The sequence below is a fragment of the Adiantum capillus-veneris genome, chromosome 17, assembly GCF_014529385.1.
Source record: "Adiantum capillus-veneris isolate H3 chromosome 17, ASM1452938v2, whole genome shotgun sequence".
NCBI classification, from domain to species: Eukaryota; Viridiplantae; Streptophyta; class Polypodiopsida; order Polypodiales; family Pteridaceae; genus Adiantum; species Adiantum capillus-veneris.
The window spans coordinates 6968115-6991238 of NC_140947.1; the positions used below are offsets into that span (position 1 = coordinate 6968115).

Consider the following 23124-nt stretch of genomic DNA (forward strand, 5'->3'; position numbering starts at 1 on the left):
GCAGCAAGAGGAGGTACTCAAGCAAGTCAATGAACTTTTGGAAAAGGGTTCGATTAGGCCTAGAACTCCTCCATATTATTCACCTGCCTTCCTTGTACATAAGAAATATGGCACATTTTGAATGTGCGTAGATTATCGATCTCTCAATAGGATCACTATCAAGAATAGATTTTTGATTAAAGCCTTTCCCATATATGTACCCCCTCAATTTCTTTGGACTACATTTGAACCACGTTTAATATGTACTAGCTGTATCTCTCCAATTTTTTACTTCGTAAGCGTAGGAGCCAAAATCGCATCCCTGGCCTCTTAGTAACCCACGTGGCACACTTTCTATTGGGCTTCAAAGTCCAAAAAAACCCCAGCGCTGAAGCATTCTGCATTGCTCTCGGGAGCAATTAGATATTCTCCACAAGCAGTTCGTAGGTTACAGAGCTTGTTGGCCAGTATGTATGTTAAGTGCGGTGCACTTGTCAAGGCACAACAAGTTGTTGATGAGCTTCCAGTCCGGGATGTCGTCGATTGGACTGCATTTATTGTAGGATATGCCCGACATGGACATGGTCACGAAGCTTTGGACTGTTTTCATCGACGAAGCGAGGGCCTCTCTCCAGATACGGTCACATATGCTGGTGCCTTGAAGGCATGCGGTATTATTCAAGACGTTGATCTGGGCAAACAAATTCATGACGAGATTGTTAGTCAGAGGTTGTTGGACAACAATGACATGCTTGGCAATGCGTTGGTATACATGTACGCTAATTGTGGTGTACTTTGGAAAGCACAACAAGTTCTGGAAATCGCATCCCTGGCCTCTCCGTACCCACATGCCACACTTTCTGCAATTCGATCTTCTCTACAAGCAGTTCGAAGCTTACAGAGCTTGTTGGCCAGTATGTATGTTAAGTGCGGTGCACTTGTCAGGGCACAACAAGTTGTTGATGAGCTTCCAGTCCGGGATGTCGTCGGTTGGACTGCACTTAGGCAGGATCACGAAGCTCTGGGCTATTTTCATCGCTTGCAAAGCGGGGGCCTCTCTCCGGATGTGGTCACCTATGCTTGTGCCTTGAAGGCATGCGGTATTATTCAAGACGTTAGATCTAAGCAAACAAATTCATAACAAGATTGTTGGAGAAGAATGTCGTGCTTGACAATGCGTTGGTATACATGTATGCTAATTGTGGTGTACTTTGGAAATCACAACAAGTTCTAGACGAGCTTCCCAACCGAGATGTCATCTCTTAGACTGCATTAATTGTAGGATATGCCCAACAAGGCCTGGGCCAGGAAGCTTTGAATTGTTTCCATTGTATGCGAAGTGAGGGTTTCTCTCCAGATGCAGTCACCTATGCTTGCATTTTGAAGGCATGTGGCATTATGTGAGACATTGTATGGGCAAACAAAATCACGATGAGATTGTCAATCAGGGGCTGTTGTAAAGAACTGTCATGTTTGGCAATGATTTTGGCTAACATGTATGCCAAATGTGGTGTACTTTTGAAAGCTCAACAAGTCCTTGACGAGCTTCCTGATCGAGATGCGGTCTCTTGGAATGCATTGATTGCAGGTTATGCCCAACAGGGGCAAGGCCAAGAAGCATTAGGATGTTTCTAGCCGATGCGCAGTGAGGGCTTCTCTCCAAATGCAGTCACCTATGCTTGCATTTTGAAGGCATGTGGAACTTTGAAAGACGTTGACACAGGAAAAACAAATCATGATGAGCTTGTTAGTCGGGGGCTGTTGCAAAAAACTGTCATGCTTGGTAATGCTTTGGTTGACATGTATGCCAAGTGTAGTGTACTTGTACTTTCCAAAGGACAACAAGTTCTTGACGAGCTTAATGTCTGCAATGGAGTCTCTTAGAATGCATTGATTGCAGGATATTCCCAACAAAATCAAGGCCAGGAAGTGCTTGGCTATTTTCATTGGATGCAAAGTGAGGGCTTCTCTCTGGATGCGGTCCCCTATGCTTGTGTTTTGAAGGCATGTGGCATTATGCAAAACGCTATCATGGGCAAGCAGAGTCATGGTGAGATTGTTAGGCAGGGGTTGTTATGAAAAGATGTTGTGCTTGGAAATGCTTTGCTTGACATGTATGCCAAGTGTGGTGTACTCTTGAAAGCACAACAAGTTCTCGACCAGCTTTCTGTCCCGAATGCAGTCTCTTGGAATGCACTGATTACAGGATATGCCGGACAGGGGCAGGGCCAGGAAACTAAAGGGTGTTTTCAGCGAATGCGGAGGGAGGGTCTCTCCCCAAATGTAGTTTCTTGGAGTGCACTTATAGGAGGATATGCCCAGCAAGGACGGGCCAACAAAGCTCTGGACTGTTTTCAATGCATGCAGCAAGATGGCTTTTCCCCCAATGCAATCACTTATGTCAATGTGCTCTATGCATGTACCCACTCAGGTTTAGTCAATGAGGGTCAGATGCATTTTGATAACATGAGGGAAAAACATGACATTGCACCAAACAAAGAACACTATACTTGCATGGTTGATCTCTTTGACCCCAACGTTGAAAAGCTTGAAAAAAAATACGTCGTCGAAAGCTATCAAGTGAATAAACTAACGAAGTAAAAAAAGCATTTTGCGTTTCTCTCAGGAGCAATTCGATCTTCTCCACAAGCAGTTCGTAGGTTACAGAGCTTGTTGGCTAGTATGTATGTTAAGTGCGGTGCACTTGTCAGGGCACAACAAGTTGTTGATGAGCTTCCAATACGGGATGTCGTCGGTTGGACTCCACTTATTGCAGGATATGCCCGACATGGGCACGGTCACGAAGCTCTGGGCTGTTTTCATCTTGCGAAGCGAGGGTCTCTCTCCGGATGCGGTCACCTATGCTTGTGCCTTGAAGGCATGCGGTATTATTCAAGACGTTAGATCTAGGCAAACAAATTCATGACGAGATTGTTAGTCAGAGGTTGTTGGAGAAGAATGTCGTGCTTGACAATGCATTGGTATCCATGTATGCTAATTGTGGTGTAGTTTGGAAAGCACAACAAGTTCTGGACGAGCTTCCCAACCGAGATTTCATCTGTTGGACTGCACTAATTGCAGGATATGCCCAACAAGGCCTGGGCCAAGAAGCTTTGAATTGTTTCCATTGTATGCGAAGTGAGGGTTTGTCTCCAGATGCAATCACCTATGATTGCATTTTGAAGGCATGTGGCATTATGTGAGACATTGTATGGGCAAACAAATTCACGATGAGATTGTCAATCAGGGGCTGTTGTAAAGAATTGTCATGCTTGGCAATGATTTGGTTGACATGTATGCCAAGTGTGGTGTACTTTTGAAATCTCAACAAGTTATTGACGAGATTCTAGATCGAGATACGGTCTCTTGGAATGCATTGATTGCAGGTTATGCCCAACAGGGGCAGGGCCAAGAAGCATTAGGATGTTTCTAGCCGATGCGCAGTGAGGGCTTCTCTCCAAATGCAGTCACCTATGCTTGCATTTTGAAGGCATGTGGCCCTTTGAAAGACGTCGACACAGGAAAACAAATTCATGATGAGCTTGTTAGTCGGGGGCTGTTTCAAAAAACTGTCGTGCTTGGTAATGCTTTGGTTGACATGTATGCCAAGTGTAGTGTACTTGTACTTTCCAAAGGACAACAAGTTCTTGACGAGCTTAATGTCTGCAATGCAGTCTCTTAGAATGCATTGATTGTAGAATATTCCCAAAAAAATGAGGGCCAGGAAGTGCTTTCATTGGATGCAAAGTGAGGGCTTCTCTCTGGATGCGGTCACCTATGCTTGTGTTTTGAAGTCTGGCATTATGCAAAATGCTATCATGGGCAAGCAAAGTCACGGTGAGATTGTTAGGCAGAGGTTGTTATCAAAAGATGTCGTTCTTGGAAATGCTTTGCTTGACATGTATGCCAAGTGTGGTGTACTTTTGAAAGCACAACAAGTTCTCGATCAGCTTTCTTTCCCAAATGAAGTCTCTTGGAATGCACTGATTACAGGAAATGCCCGACAGGGGCAGGGGCAGGAAACTAAGGGGTGTTATCAGCGAATGCGGAGGGAGGGTTTCTCCCCAAATGTAGTTTCTTGGAGTGCACTTATAGGAGGATATGCCCAGCAAGGGCGGGCCAAAAAAGCTATGGACTGTTTTCAATGCATGCAGCAAGATGGCATTTCCCACAATGCAATCACTTATGTCAATGTGCTCTAAGCATGTAGCCACTTAGGTTTAGTCAATGAGGGTCAGATGCATTTTGATAACATGAGGAAAAAACATGACATTGCACCAAACAAAGAACACTATACTTGCATGGTTGATCTCTTTGACCGCAGCGTTGAAAAGCTTAAAAAAAAACTACGCCGTCAAAAGCTACCAAGTGAATAAACTAACGATTTAAAAAAATCATTTTTCGTTTCTCTTAGGAGAAATTCGATCTTCTCCACAAGCAGTTCGAAGGTTACAAATCTTGTTGGACAGTATGTATGTTAAGTGCGATGCACTTGTCAGGGCACAACAAGTTGTTGATGAGCTTCCAATACGGGATGTCGTTGATTGGACTGCACTTATTGCAGGATATGCCCGACATGGGCAGGGTCACAAAGCTCTGGGCTGTTTTCATCTTGCGAAGCGAGGGCCTCTCTCTGGATGCGGTCACCTATGCTTGTGCCTTGAAGGCATGCGGTATTATTCAAGACGTTAGATCTAGGCAAACAAATTCATGATGAGATTGTTAGTCAGAGGTTGTTGGAGAAGAATGTCGTGCTTGACAATGCGTTGGTATACATGTACGCTAATTGTGGTGTACTTTGGAAAGCACAACAAGTTCTGGATGAGCTTCCCAACCGAGATGTCATCTCTTAGACTGCATTAATTGCAGGATATGCCCAACAAGGCCTGGGCCAGGAAGCTTTGAATTGTTTCCATTGTATGCGAAGTGAGGGTTTCTCTCCAGATGCAGTCACCTATGCTTGTTAGGAGCCAAAATCTCATCCCTGGCCTCTCAGTAACCCACGTGGCACACTTTCTATTGGGCTTCAAAGTCCAAAAAACCCCAGCGCTGAAGCATTTTGCATTGCTCTTGGGAGAAATTCGATATTCTCCACAAGTAGTTCGCAGGTTACAGATCTTGTTGGCCAGTATGTATGTTAAGTGCGGTGCACTTGTCAAGGCACAACAAGTTGTTGATGAGCTTCCAGTCCGGGATGTCGTCGATTGAACTGCACTTATTGCAGGATATGCCCGACATGGACAGGGTCACGAAGCTTTGGTCTGTTTTCATTCGGCGAAGCGAGGGCCTCTCTCCAGATGCGGTCACATATGCTTGTGCCTTGAAGGCATGCGGTATTATTCAAGACGTTGCTCTGGGCAAACAAATTCATGACAAGATTGTTAGTCAGAGGTTGTTGGAGAAGAATGTCGTGCTTGTTGGTATACATGTACGCTAATTGTGGTGTACTTTGGAAAGCACAACAAGTTCTGGACGAGCTTTCCAACCGAGATGTCATCTCTTGGACTGCATTAATTGCAGGATATGCCCAACAAGGCCTGGGCCAGGAAGCTTTGAATTGTTTCCATTGTATGCGAAGTGAGGGTTTCTCTCCAGATGCAGTCACCTATGCTTGCATTTTGACGGCATGTGGCATTATGTGAGACATTGTATGGGCAAACAAATTCACGATGAGATTGTCAATCAGGGGCTGTTGTAAAGAACTGTCATGCTTGGCAATGATTTGGTTGACATGTATGCCAAGTGTGGTGTACTTTTGAAAGCTCAACAAGTTCTTGACAAGCTTCCTGATCAAGATGCAGTCTCTTGGAATGCATTCATTGCAGGTTATGCCCAACAGGGGCAGGGCCAAGAAGCATTGGGATGTTTCCAGCAGATGCGAAGCAAGGGCTTCTCTCCAGATGCAGTCACCTATGCTTGCATTTTGAAGGCATGTGGAACTTTGAAAGACGTCGACACATGAAAACAAATTCATAATGAGCTTTTTTGTCAGGGGCTGTTCAAAAGAACTGTCGTGCTTGGTAATGCTTTGGTTGACATGTATGCCAAGTGTATTGTACTTTTCGAAGCACAACAAGTTCTTGACGAGCTTTATGTCCAGGATGCAGTCTCTTAGAATGCATTGATTGTGGGATATTCCCAACAAGATCAGGGCCAGGAAGTGCTTGGCTGTTTTCATCATATGCAAAGTGCCTTTCACAGTTGAGCACCATCCTGCTTGCTTCCACCAGATTTGGACGTATGAAGAAACTAGTGAATTTTGATAGGCTTTGAATTGACACAAGCTGAAATATAAAAATTCCCGCTTCTTCCTAGAGTTCCTTCACCCAAATAGTCACAAGCTTATCTCCTTCATCCTCCATTGTCGTCTCTTGCAGCAGGTTAAGAGCAGGAGATGCCCAGCATGATTGATGCAAGGTGCATCGATGACAGACATTCAATCGCGCAATGAGTAAGCATTATCATTTTGTGATTTTTGACATTTTTGACACTGTGAATGCAGTTAATGAACACACTGAGAATTTCACACTGCCGTGGGAATGGCACGTTCCCTCGTATTATAAAAATTAGGGAGGACTGTGCAAACTCCCCCGTGCAAGGAAACTTGCATGTTTTGTTTCTTTTTTGAAACATAAAAATGGAACAACAAACAATTAATAACATTGACATCTTGTATGATTACAAACATTGAGCTTGACAAACCTCTAACCCTCCTCGTGGTTTTCTACAAGGTACCCCTCTAAAGCACTACGATCCGTAGCTCATTTGTTCGAGGTACACCTCTGAACCATAGCAATTGGTGACCTCTCTCTCTCTCTCTCTCTCTCTCTCTCTCTCTCTCTCTCTCTCTCTCTCTCATCCTTTCATAAATCTTTTCACTTGAGAAGTTTTGAAATGGGATATATAGTTTCCAATATTTTTCTCGAGAAAGATTTAGAAAAGTTACGGCAACAAGGAGTGGATGCCTCACTGGCATCTAGAGGGGGGCGTATGCATGTAACTATGGATCGCTATGAGGTACCTTGTGATTACCAAATACCGACAGTTGCCTTTTGGTTTGAAGGGGTTGCTAAGATTTCAATATGGGTCTTAATGCATCCATGCAAACACCTTAAGAGCCAAGACAGGATCAATAGGAATTGTCGTTGTTGATTGTTTCACTTTGATTTGGGTCTACAATGCAGTCTTGAAGAGTTAGTTTTGCTGGGACATTGTGAAATAGAATGACTGGAATGTCGTAAAAAGAGGTTGGGATGCACAAGTTCTGGGTGAAGCTCCTCACAAGTTCAAGAGTGGTATAGAATCTCTTATGCAATTGAAGGCAGATAATTCAAAATTCAATGACCAATACTATCCTCCAAAATTCCATACTTGATGGTTTGTAGTACTTGGTAGAATTTTTATTGAGCATTATGAACACATTCATATTTGTGATGAATTAGTTTGGAAAGAATTCAACTTCAAAATTTGAAACTGCTTCTTACATTTTCAGCCATGACCTATACCTACATACATTGTGGTCCAGCCATAGCGTGGGCTCTCCACTATGTCTCATCACATAATTCTTGAGCATTAAGAGTCACTTATCCATATAGTTCATCACATGTATCTTTTGGTCCCATACATCATATTTACCACCCAAAACAATAATAAATAATCATGTGTACCTTTGGTCCGACATGTTATATTTGTCCATCCAGGACGATAATAAAAAATATACATCTCTCTCTCTCTCTCTCTCTCTCTCTCTCTCTCTCTCTCTCTCTCTCTCTCTCTCTCTCTCTCTCTCTCTCTCTCTCTCTCTCTCTCTCTCTCCCCCCCCTGCCCCCCAAGTTTTTTTCTTCAAGAGGTTCTTGTTTTCTCTTATCCTCGGACTCTGCGGCTAACAAAGCACTCTAGTTCTCTTTTTTGTTTCTTCAAACTTGGGAAATTGCTTTTAATAAAATTGGATGAAGTTATGTCTACAAACTGAAATACTCAAATCCAATACCTCAAGGGATTTTCATAATGATTACAGTTACCTTACAAAAATGGCCCTTAAGAATGCCACCACTAGTGCCAAATCTAATGGACATGTGGATGTTGACCATAATTCTCTTCAAACAATAATCGAATGTGACAAGGGCTTTTTGTAAGGATTTCAGTTACCTTACAAAAATGGCCCTAAAGAATGCCACCACTAGTGCCAACCCTAATGGCCATGTGGATGTTGGTCCTAATTCTCTTCAAACAATAATAGAATGCTATGCTTCAAAAATCCCAACTTGGAAATTTTGATGGTGAAGAACACAATGTTAGAAAGACTCTTGAGGAACGGAGTGAGAAGATGGAGGACTACTTTGGTCTAGATCACTCCACAAATGAGAGCAAGGCTACCATGGATCGCTTCAACTTATAGAAGACAACCAAACTTTGGTGAAAGAATCATTATAAGGAAAACCACATTGAGCCCCCCAATGCTACATGGAAATACCTCATGACTCAACTCCTAAAGAATTATCGAAACCATACATATCATTCAGAGCAAACCAACGGAACTTGATTGCAATCAAGGCAACCCGGATTTAGGAGGACACTATCAACACTTCTTAACTCTGGTTCGATATGCACGTCAAGGTATGACTCAAGAAGTCAAGGTTTCTTGATTTATATCAGGACTTCACTCACCTCTCAAGCAATGCCTCCAAGCCCTACGGCTTATTGCCTTTGTCAACGTACTAGATATAGGAAAGCCCATTGAAATTGAGCTCAATTGAGCAAAGAGAAACCATGCCAAGTCAACCTCCAACTGCAACTTGAGACGTGATTGGGAAACACTCACGCGATTAGTGAGCTAATCATGGAAACATGAATGGTGACTCTATGAGGTGAGTTTCTCGGCCTATGGAGGAGCTAAGCCACAATGATAATGATGGGCAATCTCCACATCCACTTCCCTTCACCTCCAACCAACCCAATCACACACACTAACGATTGCAAGACGCACAAAACACTAATCCTATCATGCAACACACTAATCGCAACACACACATGGATCTATCGAGCACCACACTCCAATCAAATGTACATGCATACACAAGCAACAGAGGCAATCACACAAGATTAAAGATGGATTAACCACTAATTAGTTAAGATCTAGCTAATCTAAGCATCATAGGCAATCATAAGAAGCATGAGAGAGGCATAGTGAAAGAGAAGTAAGCATTGATTATTGTTAACCAAGTCACATGAGCAAGGAGAAGCTCAAGGAATCCATAGCCACACAACTCAAGAGCTCTCACCAAAGAGTGCTCTCAACAAATGAGCTTGAGAACCCTAATTTCTTTTACACACTGCCTTATATACTTAGGGTAAAAATATGCAATTTCCAAGCGGCCAAGGCCTTTAGGGCCCCACCACTTAATGAATTTGCAACCAAGACACACTAACTGACCTATTCTCTACAGCTTGGAACTCCCCTTGAGCCCATAACACATTAAAATATTACAATGGCTTGAAATAAATCAGGAATTTACAATATGTGACCATTTTGGAAAAATGTGAAAAATGTGTAACTCCTTTACTGCTTCTTCACTTTGATCTTCGATGTACATTCATACATCTTCGGTCTTTAGTAGCTCCTGTTAACTGACGTTGACTTAGTTAACATTCTCCCCTTCCAATTTTAGTGCCCGTCCTCGGGCACTATTTGAAAAGTGTCTGCGGAGGCAAGGGAAGGTTTTGATTGGTTTTTGATGGGATGATTGTCTTCATTTGTTGTTGAATTTGTTGATGCGGTTCAATTTGCTGTAGCATCTTCATTGGTCTGAATACGTCTGTGTGAGTGATGATGTTGCATTTGCCCGTTGTAATAGCATAATGATGAGGCTGTTGTTTATTTATAAAAAGTATGCACAAGAGAAGTAAAATGAGGAGGATCTAACTTAGGGTCTAATACCTGGATGACCAAAGGGAAAAAACCCAGTGGGAAAAAAGTGCCTTTGGGATACCCGCATTATTGGGGTACTTATTAGCATGGGAAATATTAATAAAGTACTCAAGGGATTATTTGTTGATAGATATGGAATTAAAAAGGCAGCAAATATGAGAGGGTGGCATGATGGAACATTGGTTTGCATTTGTAGTCCACTCAAGGTTCATAGGTGGAAGCAAAAAGAGTGTCTAATACATGTGTCCAATTATGAGACATCCTATTTATGCATACACAAAAATGCATGGGAAACAATATGATGTGCAAGAAGGATTTTGAGGGGTTCTTCAGAAAGATGATGTAGCTATAAAAGCATATTGCATGGCTTTACAAGTTGGCACCCCTTTAAGAATGCTTTTCGTTGATGAGGATATGTGCTCTCATCTTACTGTGCACTATGTGTGAGTGTTGGACTCTACGACACTCCACCAATAGTAAAAGTTAATAGACTTTGACTCTTATGCTCATCGCATCAAGCATGAGCAACATGACTTTAGATTTTCTCAACTCTTCCAGCTTGAGCGTAAGCCTAATAACTATGACTTTTAGCACAGATTTTAATATGACTTGAAGCTTTGGGACTAATGCTTTGCTCATTTTATGGCTCAGCAGCCCGACTCTGACTATGCCAAAGAGTGTTTTTTGCACCCTGGCAACTTGACTTTTTACATTCTTATGGTTACTACAAACATTTCATCAGGTAAAAGTAAGCTTGAATCCTCAAAAAGAGGATTAGTGAAGGACCAAGTTGGCATTGAAGGTTTCTTTTGCCATACATGTTTTATCTTCTGAATCTGCATCCACGTTGGTTGGGTTGTCCTTTTTTTACGGTGAAGAGTCCTTTATCTGTTTGATTCTCTAATTGGGCATGTTGTAAGAAGTCTTTGATGTTGTTGTAGGCCTTTGTTCACTCTCAGCATCTTGTTTTTGACTCGGGGCATTGGAAGACTTAGGAATCGAAATCTCTTGATGACCTTTATATCTCCTTTGTTGACTTTGTTTCACTCTAGGTCTTGCTGAGTTCTTGAGATCTTCATGCAGGTCTGGTGTAGTTGCAGTTGGCTTATGGTTGATTGGTAGCCAAATCTCTGTATACCCTGTGTAAAATCCTTGTCCAAGAGGAATATTCTTTGAGATCCGTCTTTGTTCTATATCCTCTTGAGAGTTGTGCTAAAATTTAGCATCTTTCAATGTTGTTCTTTTGTATACCCACTTCTTAGGTATCCTAGGATATTGTTGAGGTTGATATCTTGTGGGCCTTCTTGCTTGGGAGAGACTTGAAGTTAGTTCATATGCTCTAACCTGCGGTTTTGGAATCCATATGTGTTTGTTACCTCTATAGTACTCCTGTTCTTTTAAGTTCCATTGTGATGCTATTCATCCCATGTGTTTTGTCTTTCTGTGTTGATTTCTCGTCCTTAACCCAAACCGGATCATTGACTTTGACTAAACTGCTCGGGACAAACATTTGCTTGATTTTCTTTGCTTTCTTGAGTACTTTGGCTGACATACCTTTGATTGTTTGGGTAGCTCCTTACACGTTTCATTTGGGTTGACAATTGACTTTAAGTTTTGAAAGCCTGAATTGCTTGAAGAAGCTGATCCATGAGGGTTCTTTGATGTAGAGGCATACGATGCCACACCTTCTTCGATAGTCGGTGGAAGTTCCACTTTTGCTTTAGCTTTGTCTGCAAGATTAGTCTTTGACTTGTGACTTTTCCAACTCTGAATCTAACATTATCGGTACCTGTAAATGTTGTTGGCTACCTCTTGGAGAAGAGATTATTAGCATTTTATCTTCTTTGTAGGCCTTGTGTTGGTCTAACCACCGATGTCCAAGGATGACATCTGCAAGCATGTCTTTTGAAGGCTTCACCTGAAACTTTACTTGCTATTCATGATTTTGAATGCTAAGGGTAGCAACCATTTCTTTTTTACTTGTAGCCTTACCCATGATTTCTCTTTTACTTGGCTTGCCCTAAGTAATCTCTAGAATGCTTTAGATGTTGTCTACAACCATAATGCAATTTTCTTCTTTATCTAGTAGAGCAATGCATCTGGCATTTTCTCCTTTTGTATTGTTGATAACTACAGCTATTCTCATTGCTGGTTCTATTGAAGATCTTTGTCTTGCTTTTGTCATGGTCTCATCTTGATCTAAATGTGTCTCTATGGAGGGTGGCTTAATACTCTGTTTTTCAATTTGACTTGTAGCGGTTGATTCGACTAGCAATGTCTAGATCTTTAGACTTCCTATTGCTTCTTAGTTGTCTGCAACCTCGTTCTTCTTAACTTCTAGCTTTGGTGGCATTATTTGCTCAATAGCTTTCGTGGTTGCTCTCTGCTCTGTTTGATTTGCACTTGCTATTGCTTGACTTGCTTTAAGCTCTTCTGAAGTTTTGATTGATGGATATGAATCATCTTCAATAAGATATTCCATTTGAATTGTTCTTGAGGACTTTGTGCTGTTGTCCACGAGTGACTAGTTTTGATCTCCATTCTTTGTTGTCTGTGATGACTCTGTCATGTTTACATTCTGTATCTCTAACATTTTCTGGGCCATTGGCATTCTCATTATGATTTTGTCTGGCATATCCCTTGTTGTAATCATGTGAAATTGAACTACAATGATCTATGAACTTACTTCAATGGTGGTGGAGATGATTCCCTAGCATTCTGCTTCTTTGTCTCCAGATATGCTGACAAAGTTAGGAGCATCTTCTATCTGTGGTTGGCCACATCTTTTCCAAGTGCGAAAGGACATGAGTTTCTTGTCTGATTGAAACTCTAGCTTTACTTCTCTTCACAGTTTTTCTTCGTGTTTACCAATAATGTTGCACTTGATCGTCTCACGATTTGTGCCTAGATTAACTGCTTTTGTTGTGGCAGTGTCCTTTGGTTGAGCTTTATTTGCATTTTCTTTGCTTTGACCACCTGCTTCAATCAATGTTTACTCCATTGGCTATAATATTGTACTTTTTGGTTGTAACTGTTGAGAATTGTCTGTCTGCATTTGGGTAACCTTTGATCTTAAAAGATCCACTGTACTTTTTGGCAGAATCTATCTCTTCAGAGGAGATTTTGGTGGTGACCTTTGTGTATCCTTTTGGACTTTAGCTTTCATTGATTTTGACTTTTATATTACCTATTCTGGTAGCTTGAGGCTTTGCATCATCTTGAGATAGTATGTAGGGGTTTGTACAAGGTCCTGATCTTGCTGATATTCATTACCATGTGCATCTTGATATGCATATGTGAGCTTGGTCACATGTAACTGAACATTATTGAATTTGTCGGCTTTTGACTTTGACTTGTGGAGATCAGTTGAAACTTTTGTCCTTGATGATCTTCATACAGACATTTGTCTACAGACTCTAATGGAATCTGGGTCAATTGGAAACTTCCAACAACCATATGATCTTTCAATGGTTTTTTCTTTGAAGGGGTTTGCTGGCTAGAAATTCTTGGGCTTCCAACTGGTGTAGCTCCCCCCTTCCTAAGTTGATCACTAGAGCCTACTTCATTGTAAGAGTTTAAAATTGTTTGGCTTTGGTTTAGTCTCACCTTTTGGGACTGCGAAGGCACACTTTGGGTAGCATTGTTGACATTTGGCATAGCCTTCTGTATAGTTTCCTATGTATCTCTGTGAAACATGACAAATTATTCCCCAAGTTAAGCCGTAGATAGCATTATCTTTGCCCTGATATTTCCTATCTCATGGGTTTCCTATGATATAATTTTATGTGGTTTCAGGACCCAAGGCATCGTAGATGCTAGACTCTCGTCTATATCTATGACTGTTTTGGTCAAAGTATATGCTCGTTTGATCACAACATCGGAGCTTGATTTTCGATGGAGAAGAGTTTGGCTCTGAACAGATTTCTGGGTTCACTTGGGTAATATCCTTTGGCTCTAGAGAGGATGGGATATAATAGATTCTTTCTTCTGAAATGAACCATCCTTTCTGATCTATCATTGGACGCACTTCTATGAGCTGGTAGTGGGCCGTTCAAACACTGGTTGATCCTTTTTGTACAGTTTGCCTTTTTGGTCTACATAGTGTGCATATGAATTATGGGTGTCGTACAATGCTAACATCATTCTGTTTGATGTGTCCCTTAGACTCGTGAATGATTGCACACTTGTGGCAGTGGATGCAGAATCATTTGCAAACCTAACAGTCTTTTCAATATTCGGTGATATTTGGACACCTTAACCAAATTCATGCAGGAATTTGTTGTTTAAAGAATCAATTTCAAGCCTTTTAGATGCATGTGCATCTTTATGCTAATTTTGAACTTGCAGTGCTTTTATTGGTGCTTCTAACGGTAATGCAGAATCATCTGATTTCATTAAAAGTGACGAGTTAGATGCACTTACATCGAGATTCACATTTCCAATTTGCTTTGTACCTTGCTTGGCGGTTGATGTGTCCCTGTTGTCTAGATTTCTTGGACAATCTTCAAAAAATGTCCACCTTGTGAGCAATATTCCATGACTGGTGGTATTTCAGCTGGTTCTGTCATGTCAAGCTCATGCTGAGAAGTTTCTGCTTCTATGCTTGCCAAGTTGTCGGCATATTCTTTTAAAACATTGAGCATCAAGTTGTAGACTGCTCCATCTTGACCTTTGTATTGTTTTTGACTCGATTCTCCAATTAGATTGGCTTCTATTGGTTGATCTGTTGGATCTTGCAATTCTGACTCTCGACTATAGATCTGACCACTGTAATCCATGTACAATGACCTTGATTGCATATGCACCAACTATATGTTTTGTTAGCTTGTGCAGATTTTTGGATAAAAATCTGAGTCAATTTTTTGCACTTCTATCTGCACTTCATCTTTGAGCTTCCAATACCTGGCTCCACTGAAGTCTATGAACATCTAGGAGTTCTCTGGCTTTGGCTTTACTCTGATCAATACAATCTTGGCTCCTGTGCTGCTTTTGCTGCTCATAAAATACCAATGACCTTCTAAATCCGTGTACAAAAATTTGTCCCCATTGTATCCATATAGCTGTAAAATCTGCTCTGTTGCACTTGTGCATGTGTTGCCACTGCTACTGGCTTGCTCGGTTGTACTTGAACTCTTGGCTCGATTTGAGTCCATGTTGACTGGTTCTGTAAAAAATGTCTCTTAGCAGATTTTGGTATTGATTAGCAAAAACTTTTCCTACTCGGGTTTAATAAGACTGCTTTTGCCAGAGCACTTTTGAGTTCACTACTCTTCAAACTCACAAGAGTTGATAAACTCTAGCTCGACAGTGTCAGAATTGATCTGGGCCTTTGAAATTATGAAAATCTAGGCTTTGAATAGCCTAATTTGCCATCCACCGTGATTTGTGCTCCCTATTCGTTCAACTGGATAATTTGCAATGCAATTGCTTGCACTTGCCAATCTCTAGCATGCCAAATTTTGAAATTTGCATGCCGGTCCACTGCTTCGAGTTGGTCGTTTTCTCACTCTTTTTTGGTTGGTTCTCCTGCTATTTTTGAAAGTTCCACTGTTTGCTCGATTTTTTCCTGGCTGTTGTTCTCGATTTTTGCGCGCTTTGCGGTGCACTTCTCCGGCCTTGCTTTTTTTGACTTGTCTCCTTTTGCAATGTTTGCTCGGTTTGCTGCTCTTCTAGTTTTTTAGCGGTTTGTTTGTTGTGATTCTTCGACGGTGATTTTTTTTTTCTTTTCTGCCTCTTTCTTGCTCTTTTTTTGCTTTCTCTGGCTTTTTTTGGCACCTTCGATGACTTCCTTTTTATTTTTCTTAACTTTTTATGAAATTTTGAGTTTTTAAAGTTTTTTAGTATGTTTATGATTTTTATTTTTATTTTGGGAAATTTTTGATTTTTAATGAATTCTCTAACTTTTTTTGTGAATTTTTGAATTTATTATGGTTTTTTGAGATTTTTTCGGGTAGTTCATGAATTTTTTGTGAGTTTTTTGAATTTTTACTCTTTTTGTGAAAAAAAACTGTAAATTTTTATTTTTTTAGAATTTTATATTTTTTGTGAATGTTTTATGTGGTTTTTAATTTTTTTGTGAATTTTCTATGAGTTTTTTCTATTTTTACTTTTTATGAAATTTTCTGGTATGTTTTTCTTTTTTTGGGTAATTTTTGAAACTCTTATTTTTTTATTTTTATGAGGTTTTTTCTTTTTTATGGTCTCAAATTGAGCCACGTAAAAATCTGTATCTTCACTTGACGCCTCTAAATTTAGCTACTTTAACCTTAGGGTTAGGATGTGGTGGATTCATTGGGATAGGCCAATGTACTCTCCTAGTTCTTTGCCTGTAGTGGGTCAAAGAGGAGTCTTCCTCTACTTCTTGTAGATCTTGTTGTCGAGAATATAGCTCCTATGAATTGCCTCACCTGCCTTCCTTCTGGTGCTCCTGAACTCTCCCCTACCTGATTCCCTGGTTGCACTTCAGAGACATCCTCTTCTCCTTCTTCTTCTATCATTTCATCATACTCAAAAGGATCGATAATCCTCACTTGGTCTTGAGCCCTTGTGTAATAGACCTTAGAGACACAGCAAATGCTGACATCGAGGATAATCAGACACGTCAGACAAATACTTGCAGCAGGATCGCCAAATGTGTTGGAGTTCAACAACACATTAATCCTTCTGTCACACAGCTCTCAAATTTAGAAATAAACTCTCAGTATATGATCAGATTCAGCCAAACACAGAATAGATAACATTTAAACAGAGAAAAATAGAGCCAAGAGCAAGTTCAGACAGAGCAAGAAAACTTCATAGATATATCTTAATACATCTCATGTGTGTTGTTCATTTGTATCCACGACCTCTACTCTTAAAGAGAGTTACAGCCGTTCTAACTAAATATTCTTGGCATATACATCCGTGTCAACACAGTCCGACCTAGCAACATCTGACTAAGCATAACTCCAACTCAGCAAAATCTAATTCAGCATTAATTCGATTGAGCACCATTTTGGCTAATCAATTACCCTTTCAACACGCTACAACAAGCCATGGGAAATCCTGCTCTACAAGGAGAGGTTTTCCAACAAATTCACACCCATAGGATTCTCCAATCTCCCCAAAACGAGAGAGTGCCTGAGAAGTTTCTTTGAGAGACTTCCAAAAGAGGAGTCTCTATGGTGAGAGAAGAGGAGGATCCATTTGAAGGGGCCCAATGACTACTTGAGGATGCACCTTCAAATAAAGGAGAGGTCATGTCCCCACTATAGAGCCTCCATCAATGGAGAGAGAAAGAAGTGAGTCTCCAAACACTTCTAGTGAAGATGTGGCTCCACGAAGACAGACGATCACAAAAATCTCCATCTCCTCCCAAGAGGAAAGATCGCCGCATGGCCCTCCTTATCATAATCTAAAAAGGGAAGAGAGGAATCAAAGGAAGAAAAAGGAAAGAAACAGGTCACCCTCTTCTCTATCTTCATCACCCTCCTCCCCTTCAGATGAAAGTAGCGTCTATTTCTCCTCCACCGGTGAAAGTAGTGGCTATTCCTCCAAAGAGTCAAAGAGAAGAGGACATTGAAAATCCCATCCTACATGGAGAAGGTCCTACAAGCTAAAGAAGTTCAAAGAGGGAGGAAAGAGCATCTCCTTCATCACCTATGATGGTACCTTTTGTGCCACCATTAAAATCTTGACTTCATCAACAATTCGATGCAGCCTTTGAAGATGAGGACTTCATGGAGCCCTCTAAGTTGCGACATGTTGCCATGCACTTCCAGAACACTGCTAGGCATCGGTGGGTTGGTCTTCAAGCTAAAAGTGAAGCTCCAAAGACATGGAAGGATTTAAGAGCCCTCATAATGAAGCAATTCAAGAAATGCCAAAGACAAAGTTCTCACCAAATGGAAAAGCTTGAAGATTTTTCCCTATGAGTTTGTCCAAAAGTATGTAGACAAGTTTTGGGATCTCCATCTCAAAGCCACTGTCTGCAAAAAGATAGACCATGGAGGAAAAAAGCAACGATTTTTTGTTGGGCTAGCCAAAGAAATGAACGACTATGTTAATTTTCAAAGGCCCAAGACCATTGCTATAGTCATACACAATACTATGGTTGCTTTGTGAATTAATTTCCAAAAAGGGGCTAAGAAGAATTCTAAGCCCATGGAAATTAAAGATCGAAAGGAGCCTAGGGGGAGGAATTATGTACAAATTTTTTCCAAAGTAAACTCTAGCAACAACAACAATAAAGCTAAGGAGAAAGCAGTCTACAAAGGCAAAAATCGACTCTCTCCTAAAGAACCAGAGCGATATCGTAAAGATAACAAGTGTTTCAAGTGTGTAGAGCAAGGGCATTCTTATCTTGCTTGCCAACAAATAAATACATGCAATGAGCCGCCCAGAGATTCTATTATTGAAGCTCCAAAAGAAGATGCTCATTGTCAAGGATGTCCACTTGCCTATGCTTGGGAAAAGGTAAGAGAGCATGATGCCTTCATCCTTTTTGACTCGGGCTCAACTCACAACTTCATTTCACAGAGTTGGCCACCAAGCTAGGCATACAAGCCCATGCTATGGGAGATGCAGTGATGGTCAATGGAGACCGGGTTGACAATTTTGTTGAATTTGGCATTTTTGATAAAAACTACTATTTTTGGTGTGTCTTTGGATGTTGAAAGTGTTCAATTGCAATTGCCAATGACTTTCTAAGATTTCTAAAATTTTCTAGGAAATTTTTGGATTTTTTTGGCTAATTTTTGGATTTTTGGGTGAATTTTAGTGTTTTCGACTAATTTTCGGCCTAATTTTGGCATTTTTGGACGTTTGAAAATAAAAAATAAATAAAAAAACCTATTTCAGAATTCGATGCCTGTGCCTTGCGGCGCATAAGATTTCCGCATCAAATAGGTCTTTACGGTCTCTTGGGATAGTTTCCTACGAAGTTAAAATAAGTCTGTTCTTCCTTTTCTTTTGTTGGCCGTCTCTTAATCGCTCCACGTGAAAACATCCCATAAACACTCCAACTCTCTCTCTCTCTCTCTCTCTCTCTCTCTCTCTCTCTCTCTCTCTCTCTCTCTCTCTCTCTCTCTCTCTCTCTCTCATCCACTGCCTCTCTCTCTCTCTCATCCACTGCCAAAAGTCCGATTATTTGCACTATCTCTCCTCCCCCTCACCCTCTCTCTAAAAGCGCGCTAATCAACCCTCTCTCTCTTCCCCTGCAATTGCAGTCAACACCTCCGTAGGCGGCGCTGACGGAGGTTGATGAGCAAATCAAGGACATCAAACAGTAGACAAGGAAGTATGTTGGTGGAAGACCCGGGGCGGTCACTTTTTAGAATGTGTATGATATCACGTGAGTTAACCGGAGAGGATTATTAAAAGACCAAAATGTATAAAAATGTATACATACAGAGGGGGCTGGGGTTTTTTTAAATAGGCTCACAATGTAAGTATAGTATGTATATTGGGGTATTATTAATTACCTCTTGAACGCACGTGATATAGGGGTCTTTTGATAAGTGACTGCTGCCCCGGGGTGGAAGATTATGCTCAAAAATTCAAAATTTTGGTGGAAAGATTACAGGGTACTGAGAGACCCACACATGAGATGTTGGCATGTTACTTTTTGAAAGGTTTGAGAAAGGGATTGAAAAATGTGTTACCATATACATGTGGTAGTGATATGTGTGAACACACTTAGGACCGCCGGGGCATTTTTCCCTCTTTAAGAGGTTTTTTCCCCCGTGCATTGTATACATGCCCATTCATTCTAGGGCTATCCATCTTTCCATTGCACACTAATGTAATACACTCTCTATTGTGTGCCTTGAGCTTCCTTTGTCTTCTCCAAGTTGTGTGTGTTTTCTTGCAACCCTAATTCCAACAATTGGTATTAGAGCAGGTTGTGTCCGCCCGGGCTTAGTCGCAAAGCAGCTCCAGCACACGCATACTCACTTTCTCCAATTTTAGTGAGCTTTGGCAAGCATTCTCAGGTCGACAAAATTTTTGGGAGAGATTGTATAGCTAAGTCTGCTCAGATTTTCAATTCGGGCTCATCTCAGCCTCCATTTCCACTACAAGCAGTACTGCACAGGCTATTTTGTCATTCTGTGCAAAATTTCTGTCAATGCTGTTTTTTGCATAAGAGGTTCCTTACAATCTTCAATGGTTTGTGCTATATAGCACGTGTTGTTCCCGCTTCATTTATTTTCTCTTCGGGTAGTTTTCACATCAGGTGCAACATTTACCATGGCTGACAACAACACAAATGTGTTCAAGATGTTTGCTATTGCTGAGGACAGATTGGATGGGGACAATTACCCTATGTGGGCTTACATGATGCAAAATGTTCTTATGTCAAAGGACACCTAGAATACTGTGCAGGCCATTGATGTACATCCTAGTTCTCAAGATGTAGGCAATGTTGAGGATGTTGCAGGTCTTGCTACAAGGATTGCTGCTATTAGAGTTGTTTTTCCTATGGCAGAAAAAGCTCGTTGGGATGTAAAGGATGCACATGATCATGTGTTGATTGCGTTTTCTGTGAAGTGCACCATTACTCCTCACATTTGTTCAACAAAATGTGCAAAACAGGCTTGGGATATTCTGGATGGTCTTTATGCAAGCCGCAATGAGGCAAAAAATCGCATTGTTGTTCAAAGTGCCGGAGTCAAAGATTATGCATGAGGAAGATGATATGGACACTTTCCTTGCTGGTGTCAAGGATATCAATGAGCAGCTTATTTTTGCAAGTGAAGTTATTTTTCGGGTCGGATTTCTACGAAATACACCACTGGGGTGTGCCATGTGTTGAAAGGATAATTGATTAGCCAAAATGGTGCTCAATCGGATTAATGTTGAATCGGATTCTGTTGAGTCGAATGTTGCTAGGTCGGACTGTGCTGACTCGGATGTATATGCCAAGAATATTTAGTTAGAATAGTTTTAACTCTCTTTAAGAGTTGAGGTTGTAGGTACGAAAGAACAACACACGCAAGATGTATTAAGCTCTATCTATGAAGTTTTCTTGCTGTGTCTGCACTTGCACTTGGCTCTATGTTACTATGTCTGAAGGCTATCTATTCTTTGTTTGACTAAATCTGATCATGTACTGAGAGTTTATTTCTGAATTTGAGAGCATGTGTGAGAGAAGGATTCATGTGTTGTTGAACCGCAACATAGAGTAGTGACAAAATAATTCACAAGTATAGGGGCATCATTAGTAGCACCTTCATGTGAAAAATCAAAGTCATCAACATTAATTCTACTCTCTTTATTATTGTCAGCCATGCTAATAGAATTTATGTGTTTACTAACTTGTCCTTTGGCAACTTCAAAACCTTTTGTAGACAACTCAAGGACCTCTCTTCTTAATCATAAGTCTCTCAAGCACCAAATGGACTAGTCATCCATTTTGGAATGATGTTGTTGGGTAAAAAGGGATCCTCTATCCGCTAGGAAACTATGGACTAATGACTAGTCTTTACCTTCTCTACCTCATAGGTTGAGGACGACTATGATTTCAAGAGAGAGGTAATGTTATAAAAACTAATATCTAACTATCCCAAATAATTTTCTCATGTTACTAATAATTTATTATGGGACAATAAAAGGGAACAAGAGCTGGAATATTAAAATGTGATGCTATACTTATCTTAGCAGGGGACCAAGAAGAGAGATGGTTGCATCTCAATAGGGGTCCAAAAGGAGATAGTCTACCAAAGAGCAATGTGAAACTAATGGAGCTTAAAAGACTTTAGGGTTAGCTCCACTAAAGCCTTTAAAGGTTAGTGTTAAAAGTTCTTAGGCCTAGTACCATTAGGTAAGATTATGGCCAACATTAGGTACTTTAGACCTTAGGAAAGCTAGGGCTAAGCTTGAGGTGTTTGATGTGCTAGAGCCAAATCAACATGAATGCTATAAACGAGGGGGCTAGCCCTACTTGTAGGGAGATGAGAGAGAACACACACACACACACACACTGCCTATAATACTTTTGGGTTTACAACCTCATGAGCATGTCCACCAAAAATTAAATTATTTTGCTACTCTTGGTCCATGGGATACTCCCCTTAGCACTCTCTAGAAATTTTTTGAAAAAGCCTAGAACAGGCTGAGTACATAATTATCCCATGCATACTATTGTACGTGTGGGAAGACCATCATTTTGGGGCGATGGGTATTTTCTCCCCTCACTTGGCAGATATGCCCTGCGTTTATATGGGGTCTCCTACATATGGTAGCCCCCATGGAAAAACGGTTCTCTGGCCTGGCTGAGAAGTGGCGCCACTCCCCCACTACCTTATGCATGCTTAGCTATGGCTTTAAAAGAGATGCCTTGTATGGACCTGGTGCAATAAGAGACGTACTATATTCAAATGCTAGTGTATGACAATACCACCTTTGGCTTCATAGAGCAGTTGTTGGTTCCCTTTTCATACATACACCCCAATCTAACAGCTATGGAGAGCATCACACAGGTGCTAGCATCCTTTCATGGGGATTTTTTCTTTGCATGGCAATTTTTGGTTGACATCTATAACGCGTGGGTTTTTTTTGTGACACTTGTCTTCCACTGACTAATAGAATTCTTTTTATTGGGCTGTGATGGTGGCAGGTATAGAGGAAACGCTTACCTTGAAAAGCTTATGCAAGAAATATCTGTATATGATTTGAAAAGGGCACACTACTGTAGTATGGCCAATTACTGGTGTCTTTTGTTAATCAAGAGATTGTCACCTTTTCTCTATGTGATTAATATTATGATGAGCCTTGGTCCCTTGCAACCTACACACACACACACACACACACACACACACACACACTCCAAGACTCACCCCTTCCACAAGAGGCATAAAGGACACATGTAAGGCCCCTAGCTATGTTTGTAAAGTTTGAGCTTTGTCCTAAAGTGTGAGTCAAGGAGAGAAGAGTGGAATTATCCCACATGCAGTGACCTGCAAAGATGTGTTGAGATGTCGAGCTCTACACCTTGAGCTGGCATCCACTACGGGTCTTGGCCGCTTACGACATTTACTCACTGGCGCGTTAGGTGACCGACACGGAGGATCTCTGCCAATGATTCTACAGCTGGACTACACTTATAGTGCCAGCCTAGTACGCTTCTAGCGAGTTCACACTTAGTGACCGCATGTACATATGTGCTACTTTTCAGCTTTAGCACTTAGTCATTTTGTACTCTCTTTTCTGTAAAGAAGAAGAAGAAGCTTTCCATCTCT

The 23124-nt window shown here is 41.0% G+C and overlaps 2 protein-coding genes across 2 annotated transcripts; both read left to right on the forward strand.

Annotated features, from left to right (window-relative positions):
• The first annotated feature begins 448 nt into the window (after positions 1-448).
• On the forward strand, positions 449-3238 carry LOC147436756 (pentatricopeptide repeat-containing protein At2g03380, mitochondrial-like). Its single transcript, XM_086486061.1, has 6 exons — positions 449-1079; positions 1880-2037; positions 2200-2425; positions 2606-2816; positions 2858-3039; positions 3165-3238. Exons 1-6 carry the CDS (start codon positions 449-451, stop codon positions 3236-3238), a joined length of 1482 nt encoding a protein of 493 aa, XP_086342187.1.
• A 454-nt stretch (positions 3239-3692) lies between these two features.
• Positions 3693-4832, forward strand: LOC147436757 (pentatricopeptide repeat-containing protein At4g18520, chloroplastic-like). Its single transcript, XM_086486063.1, has 4 exons — positions 3693-3894; positions 3973-4140; positions 4394-4652; positions 4706-4832. The coding sequence occupies exons 1-4, from the start codon at positions 3693-3695 to the stop codon at positions 4830-4832; spliced, it is 756 nt and encodes a 251-aa protein (XP_086342189.1).
• The last annotated feature ends 18292 nt before the right edge of the window (positions 4833-23124 follow it).